The sequence below is a fragment of the Myiozetetes cayanensis genome, unplaced genomic scaffold (assembly GCF_022539395.1).
Source record: "Myiozetetes cayanensis isolate MyiCay16 unplaced genomic scaffold, myiCay2020 scf3, whole genome shotgun sequence".
In the NCBI taxonomy this organism is placed as follows: Eukaryota; Metazoa; Chordata; class Aves; order Passeriformes; family Tyrannidae; genus Myiozetetes; species Myiozetetes cayanensis.
Window position 1 is genome coordinate 32,806,693 of NW_026087521.1, and position 13,607 is coordinate 32,820,299.

The 13,607-nt window shown below is 42.0% G+C and overlaps 1 protein-coding gene across 1 annotated transcript in view; it reads right to left on the minus strand.

The window, feature by feature from the left end:
* The window catches only part of PPM1H (protein phosphatase, Mg2+/Mn2+ dependent 1H), a 130,554-nt gene that overhangs the window by 12,124 nt on the left and 104,823 nt on the right, over positions 1-13,607 (minus strand). The window contains exons 7-8 of the mRNA XM_050323813.1: positions 8,990-9,053; positions 7,219-7,326 (exon numbers count right to left, since the gene is read on the minus strand). Of these exons, the coding sequence (XP_050179770.1) occupies positions 7,219-7,326; positions 8,990-9,053 (172 nt within the window). The remainder of the gene's footprint in view (positions 1-7,218; positions 7,327-8,989; positions 9,054-13,607) is intronic.

The following is a 13,607-nucleotide window of genomic DNA, read 5'->3' on the forward strand; positions in this document are numbered from 1 at the left end:
CTTTTATGGGACTGCAACGAGTACTGGAGGAAAAAAAATTTAAAAAAAAAATCACCTAGACCTGGCTGTTAATACTTACAAGTTTGCCTTTCACTCAAAAGCACAAGAAGGTCATTTGTAAAATATGACCTTCACTTCATTATCTAAGGTAGCAGCTGAATAAGGACTTTGGAGAGGATTAAATTCAAGGCAAGATACTCTCTTCATTAGAGCATATCTCCTTATTCAGACTGAGTGGTAATATAGAAAAGATTCCTATGTGCAGCACAGCTCTCATCTCGAGCTTATTGCATGGAAATCAGTAGCTGTCATAGCCTCCATTCCCAGAATTTAGTTCAGCCTCTTAAAAGCCCACGGTTTCAACTTGGAAATCACTGGGGTGTGGAGGGTAAGTGGGCCAACACAACCATCAATATGCAGCACACATTCTGGTAAGATCTCTTGGGGACCAGAAAATATTTGAGAAAGCATCAGGGTTAATGCTCAGGGATGCACTCAGCACCAAGCCCCTCATAGGGCTAACCAAGCTTTGAACGTCACTGCTGGGAAAAACATATCTGCCATGGCTCTCCAACCAAGGCAAAGGTGGGAAACCAAAGCCATGCATCACTGATTTGGATCCATCTGAAATGAGCAATCTTGTCTGACTGGAGAGCAACACTGGGGCAGATAAGAAACTTGTCAAAGATACCTGCAGCCAATCCACAGGTCAAAATGTCAGAGCAATACTAAGAACATGTTCTGTTTTGTGGGAAAAGGAAAAAAAAATGCAGTCACTGATTTATTGGGTAATCTGGGAACAGATTTATTGGGTAATCTGTCCTAAAAGGACAAGCTCTGTGAACCCAGTATCTCCAGAGAGGCATGCATTGAGAAGGAACTAGATGTCAGAAGTGGTGCAGAGAACAGTGGGATGAGCAATAAAGGGATGTTAGGCTGGTCCCTAGGCTAAGGAAAAGAGAGTGCCAAGGTTACAAGAGACAAGCTCGGGGAAACTTCAGGTAAGATTCTTGCATACAAGCGACCAGTCGAACATGAAAAAAAATGTTCACTGAAATACAGCTTTGTCTGTCTTCTAATTACCTTAAGTCCTTTCTTTCTGTCTTTCCTTGGATTTCTAAAATACAGCTGTAGGTGCCCCTAGTATGGTACTAACAAAAAGGAGTTAGAGCTGTCCAGTCTACTGCAGGTTCAGGTTATGTTTGCAGACCACCTTGCCCAGGCACAGAAAGTAGCCAGCTCCTAACCCTTTATTTTTCTGCAAGGAGCTTTGTCCTAGTTCTTACTTGGGTCAAGGAGAGACTCTTACAGTAGTGATATGTGCCTTCCACTGGACATGGAGCAGTGTGACAGCAGAGCTCTCAGAGGCACATAGGTTGGGCAGCACCACCAAGGCACGTGGAGTGGAAGCTCAGAAGGGCTCAGTGAACAGCCCCTTCACACACATCTCACAGCACCAAAAGCAGCTCACTGATTGCAGTGGAAACGACTGTTTTATTTTCTTAAATTCTAGAATCAACCTTCCCCATGACTGCCTCCCTCCTGTAGCTGTATTTCAGGGAGTAGACAGTGAAGTTTAAGTGATGTTCTGTCTGTGACACAAGTTTGCACAAAGCTGCACACACTGCAAAACAGCACTGCATAGCTCCATTCGTGCAGGTAACAACTGGCCAGACTTTGCACTGGTAGTGCAAAGGTTTCCTTAACTAGTGCTGCACCCTTGGCAAATTTTCTAACAATGCCATCCTGAATCTTCAGTCTTTCCCTCATGAATCACTGCTTCTGCAGCCAGACTTCAATCCTGATAGTAGCCTACTGAACTTGTGTCCTCTGCCCTAAAATCCTTGGGCTACCTGTGCATTGCCCTCTGCCTCCCATGCTGCCCTGAGAGCCGTCTCAGCAACTCCGCCCAGCCTACCAGCTCCTTCTGTGCTGCCCTGGTAAAGCTTCTCACTGTTTAACTTAATCTCTCTGGAGCATCAGGGCAGTCCTCAAAGGAGTCCAGTTTAGTTACCATACTTGTACTGTCCGCTGATGTCTTACTTATATAAAGCAGCTGACCATTCACTAGCTAAACTTGACATTAGTAACCAGAAAATGTAAAAAGCCAACTATATGGAAGAAGCAGGAGAACCTCAGCAGCAGAAGCAACAATGACAACAAGCACTGGGTTACCTTTATATCCTATATATAGGACAATACTAGTTAACCTGACTAGTTAACAGATCTGCTGATAGGCAACAGTGGACACACACCACTGGAGCCTATGGCCACACAACATCTTTTTGAATGTGCGTTATGCAGCTTGTCATGTAACATCTTTCTTCAATCCAGGTATTTGTTTCTTATATTATTCACCTACATGCAGTCAAGAGCATTGAGAAAACCACTCTGTGCAAGCAATGAACAAACAGGTGGGCTGCTTTTATATTTACGTTTACAAATGGATCTACCCACCAGACAAAACCTGCCTTTGGCTGCTGAAAGGGACCATGGCAGCTCTGCAAAGGTGCTGTGGTTCGTTTGCCAGGTTTGTTTTTAAGGGTCCTGGCAGCTCAAAAACCGTTCACAACAGTGACATGTGAGCCTGCAGCCACCTGAGGTGCCGGCCTCGGGGGAATTTGAGCCTGCATTCACTCATCTACACTATTGATCAACTTGGCTACTTCAATAAATTAAGCCCTTACTTAATTGTATCATTCCTTTTTATGTGCAGTGTTATCCAGTGCAGCTTTGCTGGCAAATGACAAGATCTCTCAATACCACCCTCCAAGTAATTTATATGTAAATAATAAAATGCGGGTCCCAACACTGCTCCCTCCAGCACTCACCAATTAATCTCCTTTTAGCTTTTTACTGCCACCCTTTGTATCCTGCCCTTTAGCCAATTTCCAGTAGACTGTGCCAACTTTCCACTTAGTCTGTAGTTTCATATCTTTTATATTAATAACCTGTGATGCAGAACAGTTTCACAAATGTTTTCTGAGAAATCGAAGTGCTCTTGCACGAGCATCTACTGCATTTATTATTCTTTATTTATCTCTCTTGGAGACATAAACTGAAGGACCTCCAGCCACTAAAGTGTGATGTTTGCTTCCTGAAGCCGCCTTGACTCCCTTTGATCATACTGTATTTCTCTGTGTATTTGCCTTATTTGTTCCTTTCAGTGGTATAATTCCTAAAGATTTCTCCAGACAGCAGATGTGAATCTAAAACAGTCGCCCTTGAACATATTTGTGGAGTTGTCAGAAAGATTTTATTAACATAATGGAACAAGAAAAATTCTCCTTCATTACCTTCTTATCATTTGCTGTGGTGGCTGGCTTTGGGTTCATCGCTGGCAAGGGCCAAATGCTGCCATCAGAGCCACAATCTCTCCTCACCAAATGGCTGAGCTCCCATTCAAAAAATTTCGCTATAAAATTCTGCTTTTCAGCTGCAACAAGGTAGCTCTAACTAAGCTTCAAAAAGCAGAATTTCCTGATGAAAGCTTTCAAATTAACTGTCCCATTATGAAAAATAAATATTTAATTCCATGCCAGAGAGCCTCAGTCATGGCTTGCCTGCTTTGTGCTACTCATTATAAGAGGTTCAAATCTCTAGAGCTCACCAACCTGCAGAAGTCCTCCAAATCTGGTCTCGTAACAGCTGAGCCACTGAATACTGATTACATTTGTCAGTCTTGGCTACATGACTTCTCCTCCCATAGCCTGGCACTCTATTAAAGTATCTTTTCACACCACCCTCAGACTACTATTATATGCCTATTTCTGCATGCGGTCTCAGGGATGTTTACCTTTCCTTGAGCTAAATTTTGGTGGATATGACATACCAGGGCTTTGTCACCCTGGAAGTAAAATATTCTGAAAACTCACCACATTGCCCCTGACTTGGGAAAGGACATTGTAATTATGGCACAGAAACAGAAGCCAGAGAACTTGGACCCTCCCTCTGTCACGACTCACTGTGAGTCTTAATTTCCTGTGACTCCCCTTTTCCAGGTCTGGAAACCACACATTGTGCTTCCCTACCTCTACATAAACAATTCGAAATCCAATGCTGCACAAGGGCCAAATATGACTGCTGCTTGATGCCACTGCCTTTGCTTCCAAGTGCCAAGCTTCCCAGATGGCAGCATAAAGATGTAGTTTCTGTGCAAGGCGCACTGTCCTCGCATGGACAAAACATGTCCGGGGAAAACAGGAGGAGTTAAAGCAGTGGGGCTCTTTCCGGGAAGAGAAGGAAGAGATGAATAAGAGAAGGAGGTGTAATGGAAAGCAACTTGGAACATATGCTACTTCCTAATAATACTCAGGGCTGTTGGGTTTTTTGCCAGTATCTCTAAATTAAGGTGGCTGGTGCTCTCTCTTTTCTACTCCTGCCCTCGTACATTTCTGCTGAATTTAGCTGTGAAAGGGGTGTGGAAAGAGAGCCAATTTTGTTTCCCTTTCACAAAGCAGTTAAGAGATCCTGAAACGTGGATAGCATACAAACTGGATCTCATATTCCAGAATTTGAACACGTACGGACACATTCCACACAAATCAGAAAAGCCCATGAGAAGCTTTGGTTTATACACACAGACATATACTGCAGCAGCAATTGGCAGAGATGATACTGCAGGGATGCTGTGCTGCAGCCATTATGTATCCCAGAAACACTGGGTATCAGCATGCCAGAGAGAAAAATAAATAGGTAGAATTGCATCATTTTTCTGGCATTAAAAAAATCCATCAGAGTGATGAGGCCAGAAGTACTGCCTGTCTGTCTGAAGAGAACATGAGCAGGTCTCAAAGTGAGGGACACCACACATTCAAAGGGGACAGGGAAGGTACGTGATTGATAGCAAGGAAGCATGATGAAGAGGCTGTCTGTAGACCTCTGCCTTTTCTTCGGGGTCAGAATATCTCAGCACTTGTTAAATTTTTATTTTTATAATTGGAATTTTAAATATAATTTATATATAATAACTGTAAATATATACAATTTTTATATTTTTGTTTATAGGCACAGAGGCAAGAGGTGACTACAGTGCCACTCTGAGAGTGAGAGAGATTGACTTTAGTCATGGGGTAGATTTTGGTGGTGCATCCTTCCTCCCTTTCCCTCCTCAGTCTACACTATAATGTCAGAAATGCTCACTAGGCTTCAGCCCTGATGAACAGTGCCAGGGCTAAGGTCCTCTTGAGCTTATCAGAAACACTACCTGCTCCCAGGAACTTATGCTGCCTAAAAAGTTGCTGGTTTTTATCAAACAGCCTTGGAAACTTATTTCTCTTGCCCGAATAACAACTCAAATGGAACAACATTATAACAAGTTACCAATCCAAACTGCAGCCAGAATAGAAAATTACCATGATCAAAGCCAGCTCTCTTGCAACCCTACAAACAGTAGTCCTTGGTGAGACCCTTTGAGCTCTCTGGGACCACAGTGGGCTGCAATGAGCAATCTCTGGGGCCTCTCAGAGCCAGCAAACTCTCAAGTTTGCTGCACTGGAAAGACCATTGTTGAACGCCAGTGACAGAGCCTGGTCTGATAATCCCACTCCTCAAGGTTCAACCCTTTGCCTGTTGAGAAGATGCAAAAGCATCCAACGTGAGCACTTCTCTGAACTTGGGAATTTTTCACAGATATATATACCTTGTACATATTTCTTTATGTGTGTGTGCATACCAGTGTGAATATGTTGTAGCAAATGTACTATAGATGTTGCTCTCTTAGATTCTTAAATATGTTACATTCATATGTAAGTTAAGCCTGTGAGTTACTGTTGTGCTCATAGTAAATTCTACGGAATCTTTTGTTAAATTGTTCAAGTTAGACTATCGACTACGTGTTGTTAAATTCAAGTGCTGTTAAAGCCTTTAGGCCTAAACTGTTGGTCAAGTCCAATTCCTTATTCCTTTTTATCCTTACCCTTTCCCATCCTTATCCTTTTTCGTCTCCAGTCTCCACATAGGTAATTTTTAGTTGATTTTAGATTGATTGATTGATTTTAGATTTTATTCCAATTTTTCTGTGTGTTTCAACCATCTAGTAAGTAGTACAGTGAACCCTGTTGATTTTGTTGCACTTTCATTTTAATATTAGACTTGCTTTTGTCGATAGCTTTGCCAGCGATTCTTTGAACAACCTAAAGCACACCTTCACAACAAATTGGTCTTAAAGATGTTCTAAGCAAGGTTAATTTAATAATTTTGTTCCTTCCTAGCAGTATGATGTCATTTGTGTGTTTTCACTCTCATACTGCTATAGCAAGCAATAAATTCAAGGTCAGGTACTGGGTGTGTTTAAAACTTCAGGAAGCCCATTGACAGCGGACAGTTTTCAGGATTTGGGCCATGGAAGCAAAGCTGCCTCTTTTTGTGCAGTCATCAGTTGGTTTGCCCTTGCTTAATATTTTATGAAAAATATGTGACATCTGTTCCTTGACATAAGAACAGGAATGCAGTTACAGAAGGAAAAAAAAGCAAGGTTTGCATGTTCCTTGTTAACAAATACATTCAAATCCCATTGGAAGGCTTGATATCTTTCACTGCAAGGTCTCTGGTGGTCAAAAACTGGATGGAATCACTTTGATGAGCAATTCAAAATGAAGGAGGCATTTAAAACTGCTCCTAACCTGAATACTGCATAATCTCCTCATTACACCATCATTTGGGAGAGCACACTCATTATTTGGTGTTTGCACAAAACTACCATAATGAATTTAGAACTGAAGGTTAAGGAGTAGACAGATGGAAGCATAAAGTACGTTTCCTGTGGCTCTTAGCATTTTCCTGCTTAAGAGTTGATCTGTGTAATGCAGGATACTATGCTGCCATGGAAGACATCCATCTGGAGTACACGGATTTACATCTTCTGTGAAGGCAGCATGATGTGAGCCTCAACGGGAGCTGGAGCACATGAAGATGAGGGGAGAGATGCGTGTCTGTCACACTGAATGGCAAGGCTATGAGGTAACCGTAGACCAGGGAGTGAGAAGGAATCAGTGCTCTGCCAGGGATGTGGAGCAACCAGAGCCAGGGCACATAGCTGGGTAACTTAAAATGTTCCTACTATGTGGATGTTACTGTCGTGCTGCACCTTCAGAAAGGGTAGCATGTTACCTGTACTAGACCCACAATCAGAATGGACAAGTGAGAAGAACAAATAAGCACACTAAGTAAATTTATTTCCCTCTCACAAATCAGACAGTTGACCCTTGGCCGTCTTACCTCAGGAGAAGAGGACAGGAAAGGTTTGATGTATATATTAGAGTCGTGTACTTTCAGGTCATGGTCTCCCAGTCCTCGTGTCACTCCAATTGTTGCCATAACCCGAGCCTGGAAATAAAGAAAAGTGATGGGATCAAATCTTGTTACATGCACTGTGTCAATAGGGAAATTCGTACTCTGAAACTGCTACAGTTGGGGATGAATTTTCTTTCCCAGAAACTCTAGATTTAACAGAGCTAATGAACGTCAAAGCTTTTCACATTCATGTCATCTCAATTTTCCTCATTATTCCAAGCTTTGTATTCATCCACATCCTGCTCTGTGTACACCCATTTAAGACTGTGACCATCTGTAAGGGATTGGGACTATGGAAACTTAAACTAGTCAACCCACTGTCCACAGTAGTCTACGAAGCATTCCTTCAGCAAATTATACTATTAGCGAACAGGTTTTATAAAGAAGGTGAGAGTTTAATTACTCACATAAAGAATCTGTGGCATCTTCCTATGGACATATTTTTGTCCATTCCCTCCCCCAAGTAAAAGTGCCAAGGACTACTTTGAATTGGTGAACACACAGGTGACAGTGGCACAGACCATAGTGCTCTCTTCTGGGAAGAGTCAATCTACAGCAGGTCTGCAGTTAACTCACATCTACCACTTCCTCCTCCAAGCAACATGACTTGTCTTCCAAGAGGTGCTGGGCTCTACTTCATTAATGCTTCTCCAAAGACTGACCAGGGAGCTGCCTCACAGGGAGCCCTGCTCTCTGCAGTCTGCTTATCGCTTCCCCCAAAGTCTAGCTTTGCCACAGCAGCTTCTGAACAGGGGCGTTCACAGTACCAATAGCAGCGAGCAACGCACTCAAAATCATTTTGCCTCTCTAACTCCTGGCTCCACAGGGCAATAAGAAAGTAAATTAAAAAGATGTGTATGAAACATTTTGCAAATAATTATAAACCTAACTAAATTCAGAGATAAGCTGTAGGTCTGAACCTTCAAAACTGGGACTAATTTCGAAGAGTGTCTATCTATGCATTAAGAATCTAACGCAGCAGGAGAGCACTATTTAGAAACACAGTGAGCATACGAAAATCAGCAAACTGACACCACTATACCCTTATATTGATCCTATTGCAGCATCCAGCTAAGCTTGCTGGGACCAGCACTAATGATCTCACTGTTCTTAATCACAGAGCAGGAAACAAAGTGTACCTAAGCAGAACAGCATTTCTCCCTTTAAAGAAAAACCATCAACCTTCATGTATCAGAAAAATTCAACAGTGAGTTCATGTGCACTAGCTGAAGAAGGGGTGTTATACTTTACAAATCCTGCCCTGATCCCTCCCCTTCCTAAATTAGTTCTGCATCTCAAAGCACTACTAAATTATCTTCCTGCTTTGTTTCAGCAAACATAAGGTATGTTGCTATCTTCATCCAGCCTAGTTATATTTTACAATGAAACAGGAATATTTTAAGTCAATTATTTAAGACGATCTCATTGCAGCCTACTTACAATGAGAAAAACAAAAGCAAACTGACAACAAATGACTGTGTTTGCTATAAAAATGCTTTTTAGTATGTTGAGCTGTCCCTGCCGCCCCCAGACATGAGACTGATTTATGACAGAATCAAAATATTCTTTAAAGCTGTCAAAACGATAAAATAAAGAGATACTGAGTGGAAAACACTGGACTGCCACAGGCTAAACTGAGTGGTAAACAGCACAGAATTCCTTCTTTCTTTAGTCTGAGGAAAGCAGACGTGCCCACCTTCTTGCCTTCTCCATATATAAGGGGAAACTTCAAGTCATCTTCCTCAATGGTTTTGTATGCCCTGTGGGGGAGGACAAACAACATTTATAAAGTTTGCACTCAATTAGTGACCCAGTGCCCTGAAACAAGCAGCTGTGATTTAAAAAAGAAAAAAAAAATCATTATTTTTCCTAGGGACTCTGTCTCTGAGCCAAGATGTAAATTTCTTTTTCTGCAGAAAGGTTTTCTGTAAATAATTATCCATTTGACCAAAAGGAAAAGTGAAGACAGAGAAATATCTAACATGCCAGGCTGCTCCTATTGCTTGCAAAGAAAGAAGTGGACTGCAATGACATCGTAATCAGGTAAGATATGGTTGGATATGGTAGCAGCCATACCATAATACAGTGTCATAAAAAACCCAAATCCAACCAACCAACCAACCAACCAAACAAACAAAAAAAACCCAAATGAAACAACCCAAAACCCACCAAGAAACTAACCAATGCCTATATTCACACTGTTAACGTGAAAAGGTGAGCAACAACAGGACATGTACACAGTCACCGTGCAAAACAGCTTTCTGATCCTGTTCTCACCTTCCAGGACCACTTAAACAGAGACAAGCTTCAGGTGCTGACGAGTCTTAGGATATTTAGTGCTCATTTGACCTTGACTGCAACAGTCAAGGTTGTCAGAGGTTTCACATTTCACAGCAGCTCTCCCATGGACAAGAGACAGGAGAAGTAAATGCTCATGCTCTGATTCTGTTTACCGCATACCTGCATACTCTACCTTTAACACATCCAGCTGTTGACACTGATGAGGTGAGAAGGTTAGCAATTTTGCCAGTGAGGAAAAAAAAAAAAAAAGATGACAGTCACTCTCATAAGCTGTAGAGTCCTGTGGTTTGTGTAACATATACTTGAGCTGAGGTACTGGGGTGCCTCTTTCATTGAAGTACATTGCCCCAGAGGGGCATGCTTTCCTTCATAGCAAAAAGTTGTCCCTCCTCAGCCTTTCCCTGCATGTTGTGCTTCCCTCCTGGCTCATCCATGCCCAAAGCCCCTGGGGCTGTACCAAAATCATCCCCAGTGCAGGGGCAAGTGCTCTCCACAGAAGTAGAAGGGACACGTGGGAGGAGGGAAGGTGCTGTGGCAGGTCCCCTGCCAGTACTGCCAGTCCCTGCTGTGTAGCTCCCCAGCTCTCCAGGGTGGCTGCTTGAGCTCTGGGGAGTCATATTTGATCAGGTTTAAGCAATATTAAGGCCATGACATAAACCAGCAGGAAATTAAAAATTAAGGATGAAATCCTATATTGTAATTGAACTGCCTCCTGCTTCACCAAAATATGGCATGTACCTGTGATCAATAAATGGTGCTGCACCACACAGCTGTACGTGCTGCATCACCCAGGCAAGCCTAATGACTCCCCTTCTATACTACAAAACATTGCTATGTACAAAATCCCGAAACAAAACCAGGTGAGGTTTGCAAAACACAGTGGGTGCTTCCTGGGAGACCATGTAGTTAAGAATATGTTAGTATATAACCATAATACCTGGGTATCTCTATAAGATACAATATAGTGAAGGCATTTAAATGGCAATTTGCACTGGAGATGGCAAATAAATTAGCTCTTAAACCAAAAAACACAAAATACTACAAGTAGCCAACATGATAATACTTCCCTGATGTTTATATCCTGGAATAGTATTTTGTTGGGAAGGATGAGTCAGTCATGGACTCTGCTCTTGTTCCTTCCTTTATTTTCAACAGGGAATAGCAAACATCTCTGCCTCACTCACTAACTTGAATACTCTTGTTTGAATGTGGAGTAAAAATTTTACTATCCCTGACTACTCATGTTCCAAAGCTTCCAGATGGACCTACAGGGCCAAGAGCCCTGACAAAATCTCCTTGAGGAGTCTGAACCATTCCTTGCATAGAGCCAGATGCGCTGTGACACCAAGACAAAGGATATCAGCTGAGTCTGTTTTGGGCATCAGAGTCAAATGAAGCCTAAGAAGACAACCATTCCTACTGGATGTTCAAATTTTGTACATATTTGTTAAAATATGAAACAAAACTTATGTGATGTGATTTAAATTTTTGCAGCCCCCCTTTGAAAGGAAAAATATACCTATTCTTTACCCAAAAACTATATTATCTGCAAGATAACTACAAATACTTTAAACCAAAGCCCTCATTTTATACTGCCCTGTAAGTAGCCAAAAACAGGGACCAAATTTATTTACCTCTCTCCTTCTTCCTTATGTTCTCCTGCATAACACCTCACAGTGACTGCACTTCAGGAAGAAGGAAAAGTATCATTTAGCCTGGTGTCCTTCAAAGGAATGGTCCCCACTGTTGAGTCCAGTATGTGTTATGGAACCATTATAAGGAGCACTGTCCCTAGGGCCTTCAACTGTGACACAATGGTGTAAGTACACTGGAAGAAGCCTTGTTGCAAGGGCTGCAGCTAACTTGTTCCATCAGGAGATTAGAAAGAGCAAGCCAGCTAGCCTGTGACCTCCTGAAGCTATGCAACTAGGTGAGGGAGGTGCAGAGAGCTACAGTGATTTGTTTTGTGGTTTCTCACAGCAAGTCACCTCTCGGGTTCAAAACTTGGGTGTCAAACTCAACTCAAACATGCTTTTCTGTTGATGTTACTATTCCCTGAAATATTATTAGCACGTAAGAAACAATGCTCAGAACTGCAACCACAGCAGCGGAGCTGGCACAGACACACTGACAGGCAACCTGAGACACACTAGAAAAGTACCCTTGTCCTGCATTACTAGAGAAACAGAATTAATAATATACGAGTGTGTGGTTTGCTGCAAGAGAAGGATGAAGGACAGCTTTTCAGCTAGCAGCTCAGCAACTGCACAGGGGAGAAGGAAGGAAGGAAGTTATGAAGTGCATTTTAATTTATGCCCTGTGAAACCTCCTGTACTTTGTACGTGGGTTTGTTTCACACAGGCTACAACTTTCTGGACTATTTCCCTTGATTTGATAGGATAAAGTTGCATTTATACCTTCATGTGCTGTAGGTATATCAAACACAGACATATAGAGAACCTGAGGGGATGGTTTGGCTTTTTAAATGACAACATGGCCTTATTCAGCCCTGCATGTAATTCAAGCTAGCTCACTCTTCTAACAACACAATGTTACAACCCTCCACTCTCCCTTATCTTCCTGGTCCACACCCCAGGAGGTTTCAGTGGCCACCAGGGCATGACAAGAAAGATTATAAAGACAACGCAATGCTATTCCTTCCTGCTCTGAATGAGCCTAAAGATTGTTAAGTGCTTCTGCCACGTAAACCCCTATTTTTCCAAACGGAAAAAAAGGGGGAGCAGAGGGGGAGTAGAAAAGGCAAGCTTCTGCCCAGCTGGATCTAGATGTATTTTTTTCAGTTAACTTCATCTCTTCTTTTCATTTCAAAAGAATTATGAAATGCTACTGCTGTCCAAAAATACTGAACTAGGGCTTGACATATGTACCACCCACAAAGTTACATTTGGACTCAGGATCAACATTTTGGAAAACCGGGCCAAATCGCACCAGGAGCCAAAAGAGATGTCAGAACAAAAGAACTAGGACTGACATGATGTTACTCATATGCTAACTGGAATCTGCTCTAAATGCATGGTGAAAAAAATCACCAGAAGCTGCTAAATGCACGACACAATCTATGGAAGAGGTTTCTTACAGTGCTGAAGTCATTAGCAGTGCTTCAGGCACTCTTTAAACAGATGATTTTCAAAGTTACCAGCATATTGCTGGGTCAGAACTTGAAAAACCAGTCAGCTCCCACATGTAGATTTCAAAGCCAAAATTCTAGATAATATCTAACGTATTACAAGTTCTCCTGTCATAAAATCTGCTCTTAAAATTTGCCTTCTGAAAGCACATACAAAATCACGTAAGAGTAGAAGTTGTTGATGACCCAAACCCATATCCATATTATATTTTATTTCACAGCAAACCATGTAGGGTTAGTGGTCATGAAAAGTATTGCATTGGCATTCCCAGGCACAACAGATGGTGGTGAAAAAACAATCTACCCCTGACCTGGAAGGTTCAGGTTGTGCACGACAGGGGAATCCAGACTCTGTGCTCTACTTTTCCATGGCACTTGGATTTAGAAAGTTTGCCTGTGTTTCACATCTCTGCTAGTGACACCTGATAGTAAACTGAGAATTAAACCTAAGGAAGGAAGAGCAAAAAAAAAAAAAAAATTACATCAAAGGGCTTTAGCTTGAAGCACAGAATAAACCCAAGCACACAAAGCACATAAATAAACAATTCCTGTGGCAAGCAAGCAAGAGAAAGTACTACTGCTTCAGAAATGTCCTAGTTCATACAGAGTACAAGGATAAAAGCATTTCTGAGACAGTTTGTAGATTTCGTGTATTTCTAGTACCACTTTGCTACCACTGTTAAAAACTCCAAACCTAGGACCACCCCCAAACATCCTCCACCTGACCCCACTCCCCCCTCACCCCAAAAAACCCCAACTCACAACAAAACTACCCCAACTATCCAAATAACCTCCTCCCAAAGCTCAACTTTCTTTGGTCATATCAACAGAAAAACAGGTTTTAATCTTCAAACAACAAAAAACT